Raw genomic sequence first — 24,653 nt, 5'->3', positions numbered from 1 at the left:
CACATTTTTCTTTAAACCAATATGTATAATACAGTATTGGTTTCAGGAAAATGTGAAGATAATTATGGTAAAAAAGACAACATTTCTTTGAAAAGTAATGGGACTGTCTCTGGTAAAGAGTGATAATATTATAAATACTAGAATGTAAGATAGCTGATTTATTCTTCATTTGGTCTAGTTCCTGTAGACCATAACATAACATATACATATATATATATATATATATATATAATATATATATATATATATATATATATAATAGTATTCGGGTTCTTTTGAAAAATAATTATACATATTGTAAAGACCAAAAATAATACACGAAAGGATTGGTACTAAATTATTTTTATTTTCAAAAATTTGAAAAATATATAATTCTTAGACTAAATGTTTCAAAAATATACAAATACGAGTATTTAGAGAATGACACTATAAAAATATAATAAGTAAATTATTAATCAATGTCTGATTATTTTACTTTTGAAAAGTGGTGAGACGTACCCAAAATGTGGTACTATGGATACTGTATTATATATCAATATTGCTAACGAAGCAAAAATTAAATAGAAAATAAAAACTGCAAGCTTTAAAACGGGAAAATAAATGTATTATATTATATTACTAATTATTTTACCAATTCGTAAAAACTCAAGTTAATCACCCATTAAAATGAATATACTAATAAAACCATTTGTAAAAGTTTTTCAATGATGAACTGCAAAGAAATATATTTCATTATATTTTGTGAGTTTTAGGACTCCTTTATTATATTGTAATAACTGTATAACATTTAGTGTGGTCTTGTTTTATACTGAGACATTCAATAATGTTACTATTCTAATATTTATAACTATCAGCAATTATACAATGGTATATTCAAAACATTACAGTTAACTTAAACAACACAAACAACTCAAAACTTTCAAATTCAATTTTTTTCGATTAATGGGGAATCTATTATCAATTTATTATTATATGCAAGAGATTTTTGATTTGTTTTCTCCTACCTGAGAGCTGGAGTCAGAGGTTGAGGTCTCGGTCTTGGTGGTTGTTGTCTGTTGAGAGGTTGAGGAGCCCGAGTCACCGGTTGTATCCGGAGCTGCGGTTGTTGTCTCATCCTCTACCGTCCTCGTTTTCTAGACGTAAATATGATATGTAATACCACTTAGATTTCTCTAACCACATTTTGTTTAACAAGGGTGTTACTACATTCAGCTACACACGTCCATAAAATCCAATATTAAGCTCATATTTCGGAACTTTTGGACTACTGAAAAAAGTACTTGGGAAAACCTGTGAGACTGATTAAATTTATAAATTTCACCTTAATTGAATATGTGTACATAACCTGTATAACCCAATATATTCCATTTGGATTCAACCCCATTCATAAAGTTTTCAAAAATACTACAAATTTTATCAAGTTAATTTTTCTTCATTGAAGATATTTTTACTGCTCCTGTATATATATATATTAGGTAACATATGTTTCAGCCCGAAACCAACAAATTGTGTGCTGTATCTAAATGTACCTATTATTTTATAATTTAAAATTCTTATTCAATTTTGTATCATACTTCCATAAAAAGGTGATACTTGGTTAGACTGAAGATGTTATGTAAAACGTCGTCATAATAAAGTCCTTTCTGCACTACTTATGCTGTTTGGGTATTAATACTTCCATGTAGTTATTGTTATTAGAGTTTCAGAGTAAAATCAATTATGTCCTCTTTAAATCATCGCAAGAATAACGTTCTTCCTACACTGGATATGCTGTCAGGGTATTAATACTGCCTTATAGTCATTATTACTGGACTTTTATTTTTGGTCTGTAAATAGCATTGAAAACAAATTTGTTATTCTTTCAGTAAAAATAAATCTTCATGCGATGTGTAAACATAGACATTTTCAGAAAATTTTAAATCCTCAGGTTTTGATTTAGTCCATATTTTACGCACCTTCTAATTTTTTACAGATTTCGTTTAGATTAAGGATATTTTATGAGGACAATCCATGTACAAACTAGAATCAATAACATATATAATCTAAATTACGTGACAATGAAAGTTTACCTCCTCCTCAGTTGTAGATGAGGCCGTTGTTGCGGGTGCAGCTGTAGTTGTGGGTGCAGCTGTAGTTGCGGGTGCAGCTGTAGTTGCTGGTGCAGCTGTAGTTGCTGGTGCAGCTGTAGTTGTACCATCAGGAGCGTTACTCGTTCCATCGCCGTTAGTCTGTAAATATGATTTCTTTAGTGGGAATCTTTGGACAGTTATTTAGCTGTACATATTTTAGATACCGAAAATACATTAATTGAAATGTTCCTACAGTAGTTACCTTAGAAGTAGTAGACGTAGTTGTAGTTGTCGTTGTCTTCTTCGATGCATTTTGCTGTGAGGTTGCTGAGCTTGCATCTTCCGATGTTGTTGTGGATTTTTCCACAGTCGTCTATAAACATACATAATTTGAAAAATGTTTGTAAAGTTATTCTAAGAGGAAATTAAAACGGTTTATACATTAATATCAGTAGGTTTCAATTTTAAATAAATTTTGTTCTTAAATATTATTAAAAAGCTAAAAAAGATCTTTATTCTTATCACAATTTGTATTTGTTTTGAAGACAAGTAGATTATCAGTGCAATTTAACCTATCCATTATGTTATGTCGTCGAGATGATTTTAGAAAGAACGAAATCTGCTCTTTGACATTCAAGAATAACCAATGACAGGTTAAATTTCGATATTGGAATATTGGAAAACTATCACCCTATTACAGCGGAACGGATTCTGTTCACATATTAAAATTTAATAAGTAAGTTATGTGTGGAGTCTTATAAATATGTACAGACATGTAACAGAGAACCACGTTCATGGAAAGGTGGCGCTGCATATACTTTGTTAGTTACATAAAATAAGTTTTTATACCATTGTATAAAATATAAACACAGTACTCTGTTTTAACAAATTACGTTATTTTTATGCAGTGTTCATAGTATTTCTTAACAATTATGTTTGGTATATTAACGTTGTTCAAGGTGTACCTTAGAGCCAGAAGTATCTGAGGTTGTTGTCTGTCCAGAAGTTGAAGAGCCTGAGTCACCGGTTGTGTCCGGAGCTGCGGTTGTTGTAGTCTCGTCCTCTACAGTCCTCGTTGTCTGTATTAAATATATCATTAACGCTTACGTACAATATTTCTATTTATATAATGTATTTTCTCCCTAGCTTTTCCTTTTAATTATAATATACTCAAAAGTATTTATCATTCAAACTCTACCTCCTTATCAGAAGTGGATGAGCCTGTGTCGCTCGCTGCTGTAGTTGGAGCAGCTGTAGTGGGAGCGGCTGTGGAGGGAGCACCTGTCGTGGGAGCTGCTGTGGAGGGAGCACCTGTCGTGGGAGCTGCTGTGGAAGGAGCGGCTGTTGTTGTGCCGGCACCTGCGTTGTCCGTTCCATCGCTGCTGGTCTGAACAAACTAATCTAATTAGTAAGAACATTAAGATTATATTTTGTAAGTAGACTATATTTAAAAATGGCTTGCCTCGGAGGTTAGAGTTTTAAATTCTGCAGATGTTTACAGTTCACACCGACTGCTGACACTAATTTTATAACTACTACATATTAACTGCTCAAATTACAATATTAATCCACGTTTAAACAAAACACCATTTTAATTATTTTATATTTTATTGGGCTAGCCAGTTTTATTATACTACAGGTTCAAGGGAAGCAAAAATATTTTCATCACAAAATTTTGATTGAAAAAATATTTCAATATAATTTTTGTTTATGTTAAACTTATTAACGTTTTTTACTGCCCCATTAACTTCCAATAATAAACTAAATATCCATGCACAGTTTAAAGGTTTAAAATCAAATGAATAATCATATTTTTAGTAACGAACTTTGTGATTTTATGGTGTTAAGTTGTGGATGATTGAGGATGTGTAAAAGAAGCTTGTTGTTCTATAAGGTAATGGTTTTTTATACAATTATTAGTAAACCATACTAATAATTCCCGCACGCGCCCTGTGAGGCGCATTGGGATCTGTGACATTTATGTACTAAAAATGTTTGACTTGAATAAAGAGTTTTGAACTTAAACTTGAACTTGATTTACTGCCTACAAACATATACCTGAATGTCACATGTAGATGATAATGATTTAGACATCGTGTGATTGTAAAGGACGAGGTTTGTGTTGTCGAGTCTCTCAATCGTACCTATGGTCATCCAGAGACTTAAGGGAAAGTCTGATACTTATATCCATCAGTTAGGAGTTCAATGTGGCAAAAATGTAAACATGTCTCATTTCCGTGACTTGCACCGACTGAACTACCGAAATAATTTCCTCACTAATCCATTACTCATTGTTCTTCCACCATTAATCTCCGTATTATGACGATGGATTTTGACTTTTGGAACATTCACCTACCATACCTAGTTGGCAGGAGTATAAATTTTCTTTTCAACATTTTTAATAAGAACATAATTCAAAACTGATCAACAGTATAGCGTACGAAGTAGAGAAAGGAAGTGCGCATGCGTTGAGTGCTGACAGTACTTACTTTTCGGACAGGTGTTGAATCGAATAATATGTATTTAGACGTTAATTTTGGGATGTTAAGATTACCTTCGATTCAGAGGTCTCGCTCTCCGTGGTTGTTGTCTGTTCAGAAGTTGAGGAGCTCTTGTCACTTGTAGTAGTCTCTTCTCCCTCACTCCTTGTCGTCTGCATGTGATACCAATAAGTAAACATTTGGTTGAAAACCTATTGTTTATGCCAAGAAGCTATTACTAGTTCTTATGTTTAATTACACATGTCAAAATAACACATGTCAAAATTACACATGCTGGTTTAAATCCTACCTCATTCTCAGAAGTAGAAGTAGAAGTGTCGCTTGCAGCAGTAGTGGGAGCAGCTGTAGTTGGAGCAGCTGTGGAGGGAGCACCTGTGGTTGGAGCGGCAGTGGAGGGAGCACTTGTGGTTGGAGCAGCTGTAGAGGGAGCACCTGTGGTTGGAGCGGCTGTGGAGGGAGCACCAGTGGTTGGAGCAGCTGTTGTTGTTGTGCCGTCAGAAGCGCTCTTCGTTTCATCACTGCTGGTCTGAAGAATACAAATCAATAAGCGAGGATTCTTTTTTTAAATTTAGAATGAGAACTAATTTTACGTTTGAGATAGCCCGGGTAGTATGGAGCGAACTTAGATGCCATTTATCTTGAACTGAGGTGATGATAATGTTGACGTCTTACATAATATTTCACCTAAACATAATATGAGTGTAATCTAATGTTGTGTAATGACAACAGTAATTTGAAATGATAATTGCTTAGGAATAAATACAATACGTATAAGTTGTGTGGAAACATGTATTCTTCAAAGCATAACCATAATAGTGCTGTGGTCATGCATAAGTAAAATGTTTGAACAGCCAAAATACATTTCTATATTAAACTTTTCCAAAATCCTGTACACAATTTATGCCTACCGGAAGAAACGGACTTACTCGTGCTTGATACAAAATGCAGATCTTGCAAATATCTTTTGTAATTTTGCATTCATTAAATTCAGAATTTTCATTTCGATAATGATGTTGTATAGAGGATCGATATAATTGGGAGTGACGATGGCCGAGCGGTTAAGACGTTGGACTTTAGGTCTGAGTTAGAGATTGCGCAGGTTCAAATCCTGTCTGTGACCGAAACACTTTTTATCAGTACCATCGACTTTGTACTGTATTGACACTCCCCTTTATTCAGTTTGTTACGATCCTCGCACAGGCCACTGGCCCATGAGGACGGAGAGAATAAGGTTTAAAAGAAGATTTCCTCTCCTTTTATATTAAAAAACTTGAAAACATCAACGAATGCGTTTTTAACTTTTCAGAATTAATCGAAACCGAATTTATGAACAGCCGTGTAATTAACAACAAGATGAGCAGTATTATTCAAACAGTTTCATGTTATAATTTCTATATACTACTTTGGTGGTGACACTTCATGTCACAAGTGAATTACCTGCGTTTGGCTCCTTGAACTGTCGGTCACGGTGGAGTCTCCGTTGGTACCGTCAGATGTTGTTGTGGTTACCGTTTTCGTAGTTTCTGACGTTGAGCCCTATACAACAACAAAAAGACAGTACAGATTATTTATAATATATGCTAATAGTTACGTCAATGATTTAAGAATCAAAATTTAATGATATACGTCGTTTATTTTTCATATAATTTGAAGAAACCTATATGATAAAAATTTAGTGAGAGCAGTAGTTTAGTATGTTTCGAAAAAGAACTGAACAGTTTATAGATGATGTGTAAAAACATCATAATAAACAATTCAGTTTGACGAGAAATTGTATGTGAATTCAGGAAATCATGAATGGTAAAATGCAGTGAATAGCGGTGTACTAGTCCGGAAAACAGCAGTATATTTATTACTTTGATTGTACCTTTAATCCCGCAAATCTTCTAATCAGACGATTTGGAATGTTAAGGTGGGAAATTGGCAAATTGAACAATTGATAACAAAATCTTAGGTTTGCAATCATTAAACTTATACAATTGTTAAATTTTATTTCTTAATTAACAATATTTATAAGACATTAACGAAGAGAGCATAGGGTAGAGGTATGTGTGCCACAAGCAGCACAGATAATGTATCACAACTCTGATTGTAGGAGTACATGCGCTCGTTTGACTCAGTTGAGAAGCGGTTGTCGTTTCCGCACCGTGATGAGAAGACGACGTCGTTGATTGTCCCGGCTTTGAAGTCGGCTCTGCTCCGCTCTTTTGGAAAAAGCCATCATATTAATTAACCGCCTCGAAGTAGAAAAGTTGCCAGGAGTAATCAAGGTGTTATTTTAAATAAATTATGGAACACAGATTTATTATTTTGAAAATATTTTTACGTGTTCTTAATTTTGTAGAAGGTTTATTTAGTTAGTTAGAATTAAAAAACCCCCTTTTATTATTATATTATGGATTCAAATTTGGATTATTTGTAATTATGTGTATAAGTAAATATTAACTTCAAAATGTATCCCTCATCTTCCCTTTGTTGGGGTATGAATATAAGTGGCCATTTTAAAGTGGAACCCGATGCATTAATGAATAATACAGTTTAATATTTAGTTCTTGCTTTTTAACAGGACCTATCTCATCCTTGGATTTGCCAATATCACTCCGCCATCTCTCAGAGCCTTTTTGTGTAGTGTTACTGATAAGATTCACTATATCTCCCAAAAATATAGGTTTAACAGCCACAATACTCTACAAATCTGTACCTTCTATGAAACACGGACAACCGTTCGAAATGTTTTAGAGGGTGTTTACAAGGTTACCCTCGGACTTAAATCTTGTCACAAATGCACATTTTGTCTAATATCTGAGTTATATACATTGTTTTTTTATGAATATTGTATATATGTTTGTAAATTAAATCATTCTATATATTCTATTAGTGCGAATACAAATGCGAAAATAAAAAAAAACAATAATTTTGTACAAAGAGTATACTTTTAAAATTCAAAATATTTTTTATTTTCACATTTAAAATTTAAAATATTATTTGTAAGAATTTACTCTCAAGCAAATGGCAATTAATTTATGTAAAATAATTTGAGGCTATGGTTCTTTGCAGTTTTTTTAATTAATATAAACTCAAAATTCTATAGAGTTGAGGAAACGTGTTTAAAGTTGGGGTTAAAAAAGGTATACTACACACAAACTGTGCACTAAAACCCCTCAGGTAAGGCATTTTCACAGTCATTAGCTTCCTACGTTAGGCTTATGTAGAAAATAATATTTTAATATTATTTTCTACATAAGCCTCTTTTTTTAATTCTTCTTGTACTTTTCTGTTGTTCGTTGTTTTCTATCTGCATCAATTCTATTCAATCCCTGATGTTGTAAAAGTCGTGATAGAATCGACCCACTTTCCCATCGCAGTTGTTTTAAGTCATTCTTACAATCTCCTAGGCACTCTTAGACTCGTCAATGTCCCTTTCTTCACTCTTTACTTCCTTCAGCGCGTTGCCCTACTCTATGTGTAGCGTCTGAGACAAAGAACGTTGTATACAATGTGTTAGAATACCACATAACGACAAAAAGCGTGAAACATTCACTCACCATGCAGACATGCGGTCATTGCTCTCTCCCACTTATAAGAGTTCCCCACCGAGTAAAGAGCCATTGACGCTAATAGTCGTTGCTTTCAACTGTCTTTCAACGCCTGAAGCCGAGCTCTTTTCATCTCGCTGGGGTTACTGTTACGAAATACTGCTCCTGCTTGAGAGGGCTGACGATCCTGAGCCACAGTGCAGTGTTGTCCCGAATTGTAGTTGTCTCTGCCTCTCTTATAGTAAGCACGTATAGGAGAATCGTCCAGAAGTGCTCTCATTTAAACATAACATTGTGTTCCAAAATTGCAGAGGTTCGGAAGCGTTAACAGTTTCATATCGATGAAAGTCGTTTTGCACGACTCTGTATAATTTAGACTCGCTAGTATTCTAACTGATTTCCTCTGGAGGGTTTTTTCTTGCTCGTTTATACCTTCAAGTTGAACTCACAAACTGGGCAAAGGAATAACCGATGTGTTACTTAAATCTGGGCAACCCTATGGATGTCCAGGAGCGGCACATCAAATGTCGAGATTTTGGGGTGCAAGGGCAAGGATACTTATGCAGAGATGACTGTTGGAGTTGGTAGGGTTCTGTAAGAGTCAAAGTCTGATTTTACTGGAGAAGCTAGTTCAGTGCTGGCTTTCCCTTCTTCCCAGCGGACATGATTGTGACTAATGCCCCGAATTTTTCCTAGTGGATCTCAACAGGAGGTGGCTCTTAACCCCCAACCTTACTCATCCAGAATATCCTGTCACTCCGGAAGAAGCACAAAGGTCTATTTAAGACTAGGTAAAATTTGTAAGTTTCTTGTCCTAAGATAGCAAAGAAATTCTAATTTATTTTTTTGTAATTTGAATAATATCATAGAATTTGTGTTTGAGCAATTCCGTAGGTAAGGTGAGGTTAGATAAAATTGTAATAAATAATGAGGACGATTTGCATTGGACCGAATTTCGCTGCTTTCATCACAAAAAGATGCTTGAAGACACATTGTAGTTCCAGGTAGAAGACGGTTGCCCAGAATGTAACAGAGGAGGCGATTAATATTACAAGCCTAATACATTGCCAGAGGAGGTCAATGTATAAGATTTCTGTAGAGAAATTCAGCGATCGATTTATTGTCGCTGCTCAATAAACGCGTGATAGGAAACGCCAGTTCTTGGGGTGTAATTGAACTAATATCCGGGTCACCGGAAATTGTGTAAGCTTAAATAAATATGTGCTTTGGAAACAGGAAGTAAGAAGAGGATACCAGGAAAATTAAATATCTCTTACATTCTTAATGATCACGAATATCCGGTGATCAGCAGCAGTGCTTCACCCCGACAGCCAGCTTCGCTGCCCCGACACAGCATTTATGTTACGCCATTTTTAATATTATCAGTTAAGTCTTTTTATCAAGGATCTGAAGCTATTGTTATTGGCGAAAGTCACGACGCAATTAAAAACAATAATACATTTTAGTGGTCGAATTAAACAGTAAGATTTAAATTGACTTACATTTCCGTCATCGTTTCCTTTGTCTGTGGTCGTGCTTGATGACGTGGTGGTTGATGACGACTTATCTTCTGACTGAGTTGTGCTCTCTTCGCTCTGAGTTGATAAAAAATTCCAAAATATACATGATACTGTTTTAAATTGTAAATTTTAAATTTATGTAACTCGTGTATGAGATACTGCAAGTATTACACACCTGCTCAGATGTAGTGGACGTCGATGATTCGCTGGTAGTAGACGAATCACTGGTCGTAGAGCTGGGTTTCTTCAACTCTTCCTGCAAGAGTAAGATATTGTTGTAATATATTGTGATGTTGTAGTGTATCGTAGTATGTTACAATATAAAGCAAATACTTACTATACTTGTTATACCTTTTCACGTTATGGTCTACCTTTTTTGGATTGTACAGTCTTTTTGGATTTTGGGATGAACCTCGAAAGACGAATTATTGCTATTATTGTGGATTTACTAATTAATAAACATGTAAAATATATTATTCATGAATCATTCACGTAGTTTTTTAATTTAAAAATATTTAATGCTTCGATTTCAATTTAGAATCTCTCAAGGACGTATTTTACGAGAATAATAAATAGGGTTTTTACCTAACTGAGAACAGGTCTCATAAACGCTTTAGATGCTGCAGAGTCTGACAGTTATTGAAGTCTCAATATGGAGTGTCCATTCTTTTGATGAAAAAACCTTATACAATATGGTAAATATCTTATAACTACATCGAAAACTCATAATGACCAATATTGATAACTTTTTATTTGTGAGTCCTTTAGAATGCAAGGCTATATTGTTCAGACACTTAACAAATGATCATCACTTTTATGATTTGCCTGATTTGACTGAAAAAGACAGCCTTGCTGTAGATAATCCTTAAAAAATAAATAAAAATAGTTATCAATGTCGGTTTTAGCGATTTTTCAATATAGTGATAAAGTAAAGAATATCCAATATAACTTCATCTTCAACAACATTGTAAATGTTTATATTATAAGTCAGTTCTCTTTGAAGTGGTTTTCTATATCAATAGAGAAAATGTATTTTAAAGTGAGAAAATCTCATGGTGATGTTTGTACTAGAAGTCAGCGCTCTATGAGGTGGTTTTCTGTGTAAGGAAATGTACAATACCACAAATGTATTTTAAAGTGAGGAACTGTCATAGTGGTATTTGTGTTTAGAAGAAGAAAATACGGAAATTGTGCATCTCATTTTATTGTATAACAAATTGTTGTAAGAATCTGAGTTAGAAGTTGAAAAGTTACCCCCTCCCCAATATTTTCAACAAGAAGGAAACTGCCTAGCAGACTGAACCCCTGGTCTTGACAAAACCCTGCGGTTTATCAATAGTGGTTTTTTGTAGAGAACAGTCAAGAATCGACAATTTTACTGTATAATTGTACATTTGTAATGTAACTATTTACCTCTTAGTAAAGCTAACAGTACGTCGTTGACAAATAACTGCATATTTTATATAAAAGATTATTTTGTATAAACAACTTAAAAATGTTAAATGAAATACTTAAATAAGTAGTTAAACAAGTGTAATTAGTTGTAGTCCAAATTTACGAAACTAAGCTCCAGAACAAAAAAATGATTCTCGTGATCAAAGGAGGAAAGAGGTTTAGAAAACTAGAAAACTCTGACTCAAGAGGTGAAACAGACTACCCGATGTATTTTCACATGAGTGATTACCACAAGCCACTGGCCTAGTTTTGAAATGTTTGTAGTTTGCGTTGAACAGCTGCATGTCAGAAACTGGTTAGCAACAATGATCCTGTAACTGTCGTGGTTGAAAATTCTGTGGAAACGTATGTTATCCTTTGACATCTTCAAAATGGTCTATTAATCTTACAATAAGGAAATAAAGCTCGATGAAAAATAAGAATATTCGATTTAATCATTAAATTCTCAATTTCATTCATAAATAATTGAGTAATTAATATTCTCCCTAGTCTGTCGGTAACTTCTATCATACAATATTACAATAAAAAATCTGCTGTTTTTCCGTAGACAGTATAATGTTATAATGAATTCGTAATACAAAATTAATACTGCAATACAGAATCGCGGTAGCCGATGAAATAGTAACCGAGTACACCTTTGATGTTGTACAAGAATGTTTAATCAGAAATATAATGGAATCACGATTAAATATTCTAAAATCCTCGCTGAATATTTCAGAAAGGTGCTTCGGGCATTTGGCAGTGAGATGCGTGGAATTCCCTATTGTTGTCTGCATTGATCTTAGATAACGAATAGTTCATTAAATTCGAAATCTGAAGACAACCTACTGGTATTTCATTAGTACCGACCTTTTAATTTAGGTTGTACGGCAAAAATGTCAATAATTGATCCACTGCACATTGTAGACTGAACCATCAAGTGCATAAGTGATTATTTTAGTTGTGAAATACAGTTAATTATGGTCACTAAACTCACTTCATCACTTGACGCAAATCAATGTAGAGTGTGGATTGTTCGGTCACTGATAATCGACTTCATTGTTTGAAAACTCTGAAAGCTTATCAGCTCTCAGTTAAGCTTATTAGTAAAACTAGCCATAACACGTGCTTTACTGTGCATGGATTACACTCTTGTGTTGTAAAATTCTGTAAACTGTTTGAGTTAGAAGACATGAGATCTACACTTGTAGTTTCGTTTCAGTGACTCTTCTACAATAAGAGTGTCCCCTGAAAAGCACGTGAACTATCTTAGATCCAAGGGTAGGTTAGTAAGTATAACTCAAGTCAGATATAATTTTGATGGTAATTATAAAATCAATAATATTAAAAAAGAGAAATTTAGATGACCCCGATAATATGGTGGCTAAATAAATTTGAAAAATATTGAACAATAAATTATTCAAATAATTTTGATGTTTTGTTAATATTTGAAAAAATATTAGTAAGGCAAAACTGAAAGTTATGTCAAATGGCACTATCAAATATTCGAGTTGGGCCTTCATACGCATACCAAAGGAATTTTAGAACAACAGAGCTTTTTTGACGAGAACCACTGTTTCCAAAACTTCCAAAGCCTCAATCTCACAACAAATGCCTCAAAGTCTAATTTTTTGAACTTCTCTTTGCGAAGTGGAGACTATGAGTGTGGGACTGTCGTGATGTTCACTCTAAAAGAAACACAATCTAATAATTTCCTTAGAATACACTTTGATCAAGGGTTGACATCAAATGTTCTCATCGGCTCAGTTTGAGGTCTTTAGCCAAGTACTGCCCGAGTGAGGCACTGATGACGGCATATTATGATTTACCCACGGACAAGTGTTGTGGGGCTCTTGTGCAAGCAATAAATCTTTGAGGGCATTCAAGCCTATAAAGAGAGCGATTCAAATCATTGATAACATGAATTTTAGAAAGTCGTGCCGAACAGCCTTCATAAACTTGCAGCTGTTAACCAGTCTCTACATCATGGAAACAGGATCATTCTTTATGTCCAAATGTACCTTGATGGGGGGGGGGTCGTGACGTGCACGGATAAGAGACAAGAAGCAGAGAAAGCAACCGGAAGATATAGAATTTTAGACGTAACCTCAACCTTTAGTTAAGGCTAGCCAAATAATTAAATGCAGAGAAACTGACCTCCTGGCCGTCCACAGTGACGGTGAAGATCTTGTCGTCGACGGTCGCAGTGCTGTCCACCTGGTACTGGCCTGTCTTCTGGTTGTAGGTTACAGAGTTCCAGGGCACATTCTTGTAGACCTGTTTCAGCTGTTGTATCCTGTTCTGGTATTCCTCCTCTGTCTCTTCAGTGCGCCGAGACAGCAGGTCCCGCAGGTAGTCTGTGGCTGTCTCGTCTGTCTCCACCGGGTACAGGCGACTGTAGTAGTCTTTCTCGCTCTCGCCAGGCAAACGAGTCCAGAAGTTTCCAAGCGTAATCTGCCAGTGGGAACAAGATACACGTGAGCGGCATATGTGGATACAGTTTTACTATTAGTAAAAAATTACACTTTTCATAATACTACATTTTTGTAATCAACTGTACATCAGTTTATTTCTACGTTTCGAGATCTGCAAGTTTGTGAAGTTGACACACAACATGGTGGTTGTGATTCAATTGTGTGTGAATTATGTGTTAGGTTAGTTATTTACCTGAAGAAGAGGGCACATTGCAGATCTCAAAATGTGGTGTTACTGATTTTTTTGTTTCACTAAACGATGGCAAATGTCCGGAAAAATCCTGTTTCCTTTACAATCATTCTATCGTCAAAAATAAACTTCAAACAAAGAGTTTATTGCTCTTTTTCTCGCAATGTCCCTTTGGACACACATTCCAAATAAAAAAGTAATTTTTGAATAACAACGGAAAAAGTGTTTTTAATAGTGAAAGCTGCAATGAATCTTTTTCTTAAAATTTGATATTTAAAAAATTCTCCTGTGAAGAGCCTACCTACCTGTTGTCCGTTGACAGTTACATCCCTGACCGAAGATGTGATCGGGACTTTGTTGTCGAAGATGAACTGATCCTTATCCTCATCGTAGGTCACGTGATCCCAAGGTGCGTTGGTGAAGACAGTCTTGAGAGACTCGATCCTGGCCTTGTACGTATCCTCATCCTCTCCGGGTAGTCTCCTGAGGATCCTCAGCCAGTACTGTTCCTCAGTCTCACTGTCGCCCTTGCTGTACAGCCGGCTATAGTACTGATTGTCAGTCTCCCCTTCACGCCTCAGCCAAGTCACCGTCCACTGTAACATCATGGGCTTCTTATTGACCTCACAGAAATTTATTGATGGTTATGATGGCGTTATGTATGTGGAGGTAATTTTGAAACGCCGATACGTGTCAGTAAATCGACAGCCACAATTTCAACATCGAGAGCGCTCGTGTAAGCCCTTGGTCAGTGACATAAAAATTGCAAAATTTGTGAACTGGCCATGCTAAGTGTCTCGAACCGGTAAGAAGTTATCAAAAAGACCGTACCATATGCAAGGATGATTAAGAATAACCATTAACTCTAGAAATACTAGTTGTCTTTAATCCACTATTTTATTGGTTTAAAACCATGGGTAAATACGCTTTAATCCATTTATTTAACGTAGTTTATTAATTTTGACACACTTTAGTGAATATTTTTCAGTCACTTTCCAAATGATCAAGCCTACCCGATGGGTGTCTACGAGAGAATATACCTTTAAGCTCAGTGAGTAATCATTCTTACCCTCAATAAATTTAGCCAAAGAGAATACCATTAAGTGTAATTCTCCATCCAACTACGTGTAAAGTAAAATACTTTAATTTTGCTTCCTTTTCTCATTGTGGAAATGAATAGACTAGTGTTCTTCCGATAAATGTACAACATTGTTGTACATTAGACGCAAACGCCATTTGATAATTTCGAGGTTCATGAAGTTCTGAGGCATAGAACCGACGTATTGAAGTGCTTTAATAATAAATATGAATAAACTGTTTAAGTCTGTAATGCGTTACACCATTTAAAGAATAAATCGTGTCCAGAGATTTGTACGAAGAGATGTCGAGCAGGCGGTTATCTTATAGGTATGCGTCTATAATTTTTTTCTGTCCTTTGGATCATCTCAATTCCTCTGGATATGAGACGAAACCAAATCGAGAAAGATATAGAGAAGAATATCTATGACCGCAATTATAAGAAATATTACTTTTTATTCATTCAAATATAATGGAAAAATAGCCTGAAGAAAAGAAAACAGTTTAATACTTTCAATATCTGCCCATCAAACTCCCATAAACTTCTTTTTAATGTTTCAGGTATGAATCTACCACATAGCCCTATTAACAGGCAGAGAAATTGTACGTGATAAATTGGCAGAGAAAAGTAATAAAAGAGAGCTGATATTTATTACAGTTGTAAAAGGTAAGATATTCAGCTATAAAGTTTTGATTCTCCTGTGACTATTCGTAACAATTACGCGTATTCCAAACAATATAATACTGACTATTGGCTTCCATAGACTTTCTTGCATACCGACATTAAAATTAATATCGTTAGTTAAAGTTAAATAATGCTATTAAATATATAAATATTATAATCATTATAAGAACTAATAATCACACATAAGCAATTTGAAGATTTTTAAATGTTGTTTTGATCTCTGTATTTTGTGTGATAAATGCTGTAGACAGATTCATCCAATCTCAGCGATGCCACAAGTTTTCTATTTCTTTCCGATGTAATCAAACTATCAGTTAGAGTCAATTCAGGCCACCGAGATTGGCTTTCCATTATCATCCTCAACAAACAAACTGGACATACTGATTGGCGAGATGCGCTGCGTTCATTCTACAAACCAATTACGTCCATTGTTCTTTAATATCAGATACCGTAACTGAAATCCTATTGTTTCTAATAATAGGATAACGGCTTTTGTTGTAAAATGTAATACAAGTTCTGCTGACAATGCTTTCAAGTTTTTAGTGGAGACGATTATTTGGGAAAACAATACAGTGAAATTATAGTAGATGCGATTGCTTCCTTACTGAAGAAAAAAATGAGTTAATTAAGGATAACAGAACTAATTGTTGTAACTAATATTAGAGTAAGGATATTGTTGTTCACTTGCAAGGGAGGTTTATATTTGATTATATAACACATTTGATTCAATTTTACTATTTATTGAGTTTATTTAATGTTCATATACACATATCACTACAAGAAAAAAACACGTACAAGATATTAATCGTTTAAATCAACTTATAATTGATTTATTAGAAGGTTTTTGTAATTTTTGTGAAATATTTTTAGTACCTGTAATGAAATTCATAAGTATAATATATATATATATATATATATATATATATAAAATGCTTGGATGTATTATGTCTATCTAAAGGCTGTATTAGGTTTCGTAATGCGACTCAACACAAAAATTATTTATAATTACATAAATGTATACTATCACAATACAATATACAAAATATTTCTTAGTTCGTTTGGTAATGAATGGATGAGATAACTGGGAAAATGCTATTAAATTTTATTACTAACGGAAAATTAATTATTTCACCTATGTTTTATCTGATCCCTATAAATATGACATAAAGATCCCTGTTTTGGTTTTGTAACTCGCTGGTCTAGAGGTTGTTGTTTATTAAAATTTTTCGTAATGATTTAAAATATATATTTCGATACGGCTACCATTCCTAAACTTGAAAATTATATTTTTCATATCGACTTCAGTAAACACATATGAGGCTATAGTTTTAACTATGTGTGGAGTGCGGATGTGTTTGTTGATTTTATGGTATAGCATGTGGCAACTTCGAGTTTTAGATATGGTTTTATCTTTTTATGTGAAGACGAATGCTATAAAATATTGTACGACAAGTTTGTGTACTGATAGAGATTACAGATTAGACCGTCTGCTGTACGGGTACTCAGTAATCAGCGAGAGCGATTGAAATAAATCGTTATTCTGTTACCTGAGTTATTGCTTTCTATACGACGTTAGTGATGGTGTTGGAGCATACAAATAATTGATTTAATGCTCAAACCTACTTGTGTTTTTTCCCGAATCATCTGAGATCTTGAATAATGGGAAGAATATGTGGTAAGAGACCATAAGAGAATGTATAATTCAGAGTTAACAAGAAAAATAGCTGATTTGAAGGAAGAATTGCGGGAAGATTGAATAAATGTAAGACATTTCATATAAATGGCACAAATACTAGCTAGTGCGGACATAGTGTGATGAAGTTCAACTGAAATGATTGTTGTAGATGGTGACATATAATTAAGACAACGCTAGAAGACAAGAATTTGAAACGTTTTAAGTTTGTTCTAAATCAAATACTCAACTCGTTAACATTGTATATGTTAGTGTAGCTAGTCACCAAAACACTTTTTAGCTACACAATTTTTAAACATTACATTTATTATGCTATATAACAAAGAAGTATAATTACAAGTTGTAATTAATATGTCCAATAATTAAATAAACTTTAAAAAATTATGTATACAAATTGATGTGTTGCAGCAACATAAATGTATATGTGAAAAATTGATGGAAACGATAAACCTTGTAACTTAACCGCAAACAAATTCAAATTCAACGACACAACGAATAAACTCAACAAGTAATATTGTTGTTATATTATTGATGTTTTCAGTCTTATAAGGATTCATTCTTAACTAGAAGACTAGAATTTGAAATGTTTTAATTTTGCTCTAAATCAAATACTACAGTAAGAGTTAACTAGTTAACATTGTATATGTCAGTGTATAAAGAAGTGTAGTTACTAGTTGTAATTGTATGTCAAATAACTATATTAAACTTCAAAAGATTTAATATACAAGTTAATGTTTTGCGGAAATATAAATTTATATGTGAAAAATGGGTTGAAACGATACACCTTGTGACTTACATTTAAATTGCACAAATTCAAATGACACAATGATTGAACTCAACAAGTAATATTGTTGTTATATTATTGTTGTTTTCAGTTTTATAAGGACTCATACCAAATCAATTCATTCTTTTGTAGGTAATTTGTTTCCGCTTTACCTCTTTAGTAAGCAAAAAAAAAATATGTAATCCCCTCCTATTGACAGTGAAAAATATGACAGTAAATATAGCTAAAAAAAGCCGTGGCAATAAAAGTATATGGATTAATACGGGTACATAATGATAGAAGATACACTTTAGTTCATCCTAGTATCACATTATACATGAGTCGCGGTATTATTTATATTGTTGGCATCCTTTCTTAGTATTTCCTAATTTTAAATATTCAGTTTATTTGTCTTCAAGATAGTATCATATTATCATTAACACCTTCCTTTTAAAATGTATGATACAATTTTAAATGGAGAAAACAAATTACATACACTGGAGTAACGGGTTACGCGTATAAATTAATCTCCTTTATATATTTTTGAGTACTTGGACAAGGATAATCAAACTGAAATTTGGCTCCTTTTATGAGAAATAAACAGTGAATTTAAAGCTTTAAGTTGAAAATGTTAATCTAATATTGATTGTAAATAGTCAGCTCCCGGGAACATAAAAAGTGTATTTACGTTTTTACGAGCTTGAGTTTTACTCTCGTCGACGGAACTGTCTCATTTCCTCGATCTCCAACACCTCCCTCTTTTATTTCTATCTCATTTCTAGAGTGAAGGAATTAAACAGCTTAGAACCTTCAGCGAGGAGACAGTACTCTATAAACTGCCGTGTTAATACTTTTTCGTTTTTATTTTTTTTTAATCTAACGTATTGTTTTTTGTTTAAATATATATTTTCCTTAAATAAAAAAGGTTAGATTTTTTTTTTTATTTAGTTGTTCGAATGTTGCGCTTTATAATTTATGATTTAATGTGATGTTTATTAGTTTACTAAGGCGTATAGTGCAGTATATAGTTAACTTTATGTACATAATTAAAGTTTAATGTTTGAAAATGTTGTAATATTATTATAATTTATTGTACTGGAATCAAATTGTATTATATATCGTAAATGAACCTTAATACAGAATTTTCTATTCTATTCGACACTTTTAACCTTTCAAAATTGATATTTTGCTAAAATTAAACTAAGTAATATGAGTACGATACGATTTAAGTCAGTACATTTAAAATTCATTCCCCTTAAATTTACACCAAATTTCCTGTACACGTTAATTACGTTTACACCCCCATAAAGACCGAATACGGTGTTTGTGTGAGCCATCTTCCTTTCAGAGATTAACCTCCTTAAGTCCAGCCACGTGGTAGTACGTTTTCCCTTATAGTATCGAGTATGAAGTTTTTATGATCCTTCCCCTTTGTGTAGGGCCAAAGAGGATTTCCCCTCCAATAAACTCCCCTCCACCCCTAAGTGTAAACAGTCCATTACGGCGCCACTTTGTTCATACGAAACTTAACTTTTATTATTTCCATAAAAATTTTTCTGTGACGATTTTTTTTCGAATTAACTATTTATTTCAAACATAAAAAGCCATGGTTGGGGTCAGGTTATTTGAATTATTAGATGTTTTTCTCACGGAACGAAACCCGTCCCTGATTATGAATTAAATTACATTAATAAACCATAGTAATAATAATGAACAAAAATTATATTTCTTACCTCTTTTCCCTCGATAACGGAATCTCTGATATTATCGCTGATCGGGACCGTTCCGTCAAACGCATAGCTCTTGGTCGTGTCATCGTAGGAGATGTGGTCCCAAGGCGCGTACACATACACCGTCTTCAGTTTCTCTATGCGTTGCTTGTACGACTCATCAGACTCTCCGTCGAACCTCCTGAGCAGTTTGAGCAGGTACTGTTGGTCTGTCTCTCCGTCCACGACATTGTACAGTCGCCAGTAGTACTCTTCCCAGGTCTCGTCCCATCGTTTGTTCCACGAGTACTGGAACATCGTTGAGTAAAGTTACACGAGTATTATTGATGCACGTTATTATCGTTCGACGCACTTTTGAAACTGCAGAAAAGGCCTTTTACATTATTTACCATTGTGTCCAATAATCACTACTCTGCACTGTAGTGCTATTGGATGCATTATCCTTTTTCAAACCATTGCTAAAGTGTAGTGTATAACCTATCTCTAAAACTTAGTTAAAACTGAATTCATTGAACTATTTTTGGCAAGCGCTGGTTGGATGTAGAACGCCATATCCATGCAATACTACATAATCCTGTATATGATAAAGTTTGCAACAACAGCAAAGCAGGGTTTGACTGATATCGGAACATGAATATTGGCTTTATGTATAAATGTTTAATTAGCAGTGTTTTTGTCAGGACGGCAGGAATGTTTCTGTGTAACAGCTATTTCCTGGTTAAATCTCGTGTAAACGGGACAATTTGTACTTCCCTATATTATTTTGCAATAAATTATATTTTTGTCTACGTAGTTTAAATTGGAAAAGGAATCCTTTTATTTGTTAAGTTTTCAAATATTTTGAATCTGAGGTCAACGTTTTCCAATGTAAGAACCATATACATATTTCATAACATGAATTTCATAATGCCTTTATCAATAAAATAGTCGTGTTTGGTCAAAGTAGGTATGTTGCTAATAGGAAATGAAATAGTGAGTAATAGGCATTGTAGAAGCTTCTCACTTATTGCTTTCTAATTCTTCCATTAATTTCAAAATAAAACTTCCAATTAATTGAATCTTATTTTTGTGAGGACTTTCACTTTCATGGCAAGTACTATCTAGCCAACATTACAATGAATCTTTTATGTTATCGTTATGTTTTACGTTTTCAGTTATGTGGATCTGATGATACTTTGCTTGAAAGCGAGAGCCCTCACAAAAATAAGAATTTAATTTTTGGAGTGTTTTGATTTCAAAATTAATGGAATAATGGCAAGAGCATTTCACTCAAGTGGAGTCATAAAATAATGCCACTGAACGTTTGAATATATACTATAATATATATATATTATGTATTATTACAGCTCACAATCTATTACAGTTTACTAATATACCGAATTCGGTTAAAATACCATATCATAATCAAATCCCATGATCATTCTTACCATTGTGTATTCCAGTGAACATGTTCACGGTCAAATCATACAGTAAATCTTAAGTTAATCATGACAACGATCTATGGCTTTCCCTACACTTTTAATTTCTTAGGAACATTTAGGTTGATAAAATTATGTTTGAATATATCTAGACTTTTGTTGAGCATACCTCATTGCCGTCAAGCTCCACATAGCTGACCGAGGAGTCGACAGGAACCTTGTTGTCGAACACGAACTCGTGCTTGTTCTGATCGAAGGTGACGTGGTCCCAAGGCGCGTAGTCCAGCACCGTCTTCAGCTTCTCTATTCTCGCCTTGTACCCATCCTCAGTCTCTCCGGGCAGTCTGCGCAGGATCCTTAGCCAGTACTCCATGTAAGTCTCAGTGTCGTACTTGGCACACACTCTGCGGTAGTACTCGAGATCGGTCTCGTCCGGTCGCCGCACCCAGGACACGGTGTACTGCGAGTCGGACACAACACTTCAGTGGTTTTGTAATTAAATATAAAAATTTCTAAAAAGTAAAGCAAATATAACAAAATTCCAGACTTGCAACCAAGAAAACTAAAAGAACTATGAAGAACTTTTATAGCGTGTGAAATAGAAAATTTCCATGCAAGAAATTACATTAGTTTGTTTTTGCCAAAGTTTCGCCAAGTCACTTTCACCGAGCAAAATAAAAATCCCTTCTAGAATTTGAATAGAACAGTTGAATCGACTTACATTTAAATTAGAAGAACTCGAAAGTTCGGAGAATATTTGTATATGAGAATAAAGAGTTTGACTCAGTGTTTTTAATGGGAATACCATTTGTGATATCATATCAAGGTCATATAATTAGAATAGCAAATGTGATATCACATTTGGTGATATCTTTAGGAAATCCAGACAGAGTTCCACGAAGATACATTACTTTATTAAATTCAACATAATTGATTAATTATATTGATTATATTTAATTAATTATATACAGGATGAATAAAAACAGTCTATTTTTTAAAATTCTTTATAAGCAGGTATCCTTTGGGTAGAAAGCAAAATTATTATCCATTTGAAGATTTTGAAATTTTTTTGCCAAAAATGCGGGATTTTGGGGGCAATTAATTCAAAGGAGATTTCAAAGGTAAACTATCTTAAGTGACCCCTCATTTTGAAAAGCATAATGAAATTAAAGAATAGGTGAAAACCAAAGATCGCTATATTCTTCTCATCCAAAGTAATAGGTCGTCAAAATTTTAATGAAGCCTTTACACTTGTATTTTCCAAAACACCAGTAGAAAACTATGGTAATTTAAGAAACAGGATTGATGAGGTATGCAACAAAATAACAGTTCGGACTTTTCAAAACGTGAGAGAGGAGCTGACCCCACGCTTGTCTCACTGCCAATTAGTAGGAGGGGTGAAAAGTTCTGTGAAAAGTTTGAACATTTGATTTGACTTTGCAACGTGGTGAGTTATTAAAAATATTGTTCTGGTATCACTGGCTATTACTTTAGATGGGAAGAGATAGCGATATCTGGTTATTACTATTCTTCAAGTTTGTTTAGACTCTTCAAAATGAGGGGTAACTTGAAAGGGAGTTTGCATTTGAAATGTTTGAGTTGCCCCCAAAACCCCACATTTTTGGGGGACATAAAAAAGTTTCAAAATCATAAAATTCAATTAATTTATAATTATTTTTTGGGTGGTATTTTTAAAGGTGTATGTTAAAATTTGATTTATTGTTGGTTATACAAATTGATTCTTAAAAAGTTTTCATAACATACAGTAGAAACAAACTCTTTACCTCTTTTCCATTGATGATTGCACTCCTCACATTGTCACTTATGGGAACCTTCTCATCGAACACGTAGCTCTTGGTCGTCTCATCGTACGAGATGTGGTCCCAAGGCGCGTACACAAACACAGTCTTCAGGTTCTCTATGCGCTGTTTGTACGAGTCGTCAGACTCTCCATCGAACCTCCTGAGCAGCTTGAGCAGATACTGATGGTCTGTCTCTCCGTCCACGACGGGGTACAGTCGCCAATAGTACTCCTCCCAGGTCTCGTCATCCCGCTTGGTCCAGTAGTTCTGTAACATGGCGTTGTTACAGTAGACACAACCACGACCAGGTGACGTCATCATTGCGATTGCTGTTTAGAACGTAAAAAACTACTGAACTATTATTTATTATTATTTTATGCAAGAAAAGTCACAATTATCCAATAATTTTAATATTTTCAAACGAGGCATTTCGACATGAAAGATGCCATCACCTTTTTATTGAACGGTTTATTTAAATGTTATTAAACAGATGCCATAATTGAGAATTTATTTAAAAAAAAAAACAAAAGAAGAATTTATTAAAAACATCAAAAACAACTTTAGAAAGTGAACGAGAATGAATCTGGCAATCCATGAGTTATGGTTCATTTTATAAAGAAATAAAAAAAGGAATTTAGAAAAAATGTTGACATTAACATAAAGTTTTGCACAAAAAATAAGATAAATAATCTAATTGGAGATCCAAAAATGTTTAGAGGAAAATAAAAGTGGAGTTTGAGTTTACAAAATCAACTGTGAATATTGTGATAAAATTTACATTGGCCAGACAAAAAGAGCAATTAAAAAAGATTTAAAGGACACGGAAAGATGTTATAAATACGGACAAACTGAAAAATCTGCTATTACCAAACCTGCATTTTAAGTAAATGACACATTTAAAAACTTCAAATTATTAAAACAAGTCCATAAACAAGAAGAACTCGACACGTATGAAACATTATACATAAAAAACATAAAAATAAAATATTATACAATGATTTTGGACCGATTCAAAATTCACTATTCCATAACTAATTTGTGTTTGACACAAACATTTATATGTATATTAATACTTATTTTATTTTACTTTTAACTATACAAATCTTGTATTAAGTTTGACTCAGCTGATAATTGTTTGAAATTGTAAACTCGAATTGTTGATTCGCACCTTGACGATGGCATCTTTGATGTCGAAAGGCCTCGTGTGAAAATATTAGAATTATTGACCGATCGTGAGTTTTATTTCATAAAATAATAGAAAATAGTTGTTTCCAATAAGAAGAGGTCCTCCTTCAATGAAATACTGAACTGGTTGTTCACAAATCTAATTGTTATTACCGTGGTGGTGGACGACGTATGGACGTATGTACCGGACTTCTGGTCCCACTTGACGTTCATCCAGTCCAGCTCCGGGAACAGGAGTCTGAGCCGCATATTCCTTGTGTTGTAGGACGCGTCCGTGTCGTCTGGATTCCGGGCCAGCAGACGCTTCCAATAGTCCGCCTCTCCTTCGCCCGGCTGCCGCTCGTACATCTGCCGCAGATAGGAGTCCTCGCTCTCTTGACCCGCCCAAGCGCTCTGTTAACATACACGTACTCAGGGCGCTGATCATCAATAACTTTTTTGCTACCATTCATAAATTGTATTTAAGGGATTTGCTACTGCAAATGGTCGTAAAATTGAAAAAAGATAGTTCATCCTCGTTTCATTCAAGTAAACTAGAAAAATTCACTAGATGTATCGTTTCCTTTATTCCTGAAA

General features: G+C 34.0%; 1 protein-coding gene across 25 annotated transcripts in view; it reads right to left on the bottom strand.

Moving 5' to 3' along the window:
* Positions 1-24,653, bottom strand: part of LOC124358018 (serine-rich adhesin for platelets-like) — a 70,772-nt gene that overhangs the window by 32,757 nt on the left and 13,362 nt on the right. For 18 of the 25 annotated variants that reach the window (XM_046810245.1, XM_046810262.1, XM_046810264.1 and 15 more), the window contains exons 11-26: positions 24,231-24,470; positions 22,875-23,159; positions 21,260-21,550; positions 19,676-19,960; positions 14,030-14,320; positions 13,218-13,514; positions 9,802-9,882; positions 9,609-9,701; positions 6,008-6,106; positions 4,860-5,096; positions 4,624-4,725; positions 3,268-3,456; positions 3,035-3,148; positions 2,332-2,442; positions 2,070-2,228; positions 1,005-1,133 (exon numbers count right to left, since the gene is read on the bottom strand). In XM_046810245.1, the coding sequence (XP_046666201.1) occupies positions 1,005-1,133; positions 2,070-2,228; positions 2,332-2,442; positions 3,035-3,148; positions 3,268-3,456; positions 4,624-4,725; positions 4,860-5,096; positions 6,008-6,106; positions 9,609-9,701; positions 9,802-9,882; positions 13,218-13,514; positions 14,030-14,320; positions 19,676-19,960; positions 21,260-21,550; positions 22,875-23,159; positions 24,231-24,470 (3,003 nt within the window). The remainder of the gene's footprint in view (positions 1-1,004; positions 1,134-2,069; positions 2,229-2,331; positions 2,443-3,034; positions 3,149-3,267; positions 3,457-4,623; positions 4,726-4,859; positions 5,097-6,007; positions 6,107-9,608; positions 9,702-9,801; positions 9,883-13,217; positions 13,515-14,029; positions 14,321-19,675; positions 19,961-21,259; positions 21,551-22,874; positions 23,160-24,230; positions 24,471-24,653) is intronic. The other 7 variants (XM_046810253.1, XM_046810249.1, XM_046810250.1 and 4 more) reach the window with 7 other exon arrangements.

This window comes from Homalodisca vitripennis, chromosome 3 (assembly GCF_021130785.1).
Source record: "Homalodisca vitripennis isolate AUS2020 chromosome 3, UT_GWSS_2.1, whole genome shotgun sequence".
Taxonomy (NCBI): Eukaryota; Metazoa; Arthropoda; class Insecta; order Hemiptera; family Cicadellidae; genus Homalodisca; species Homalodisca vitripennis.
This window is presented reverse-complemented; position numbering and strand designations above follow the sequence as displayed.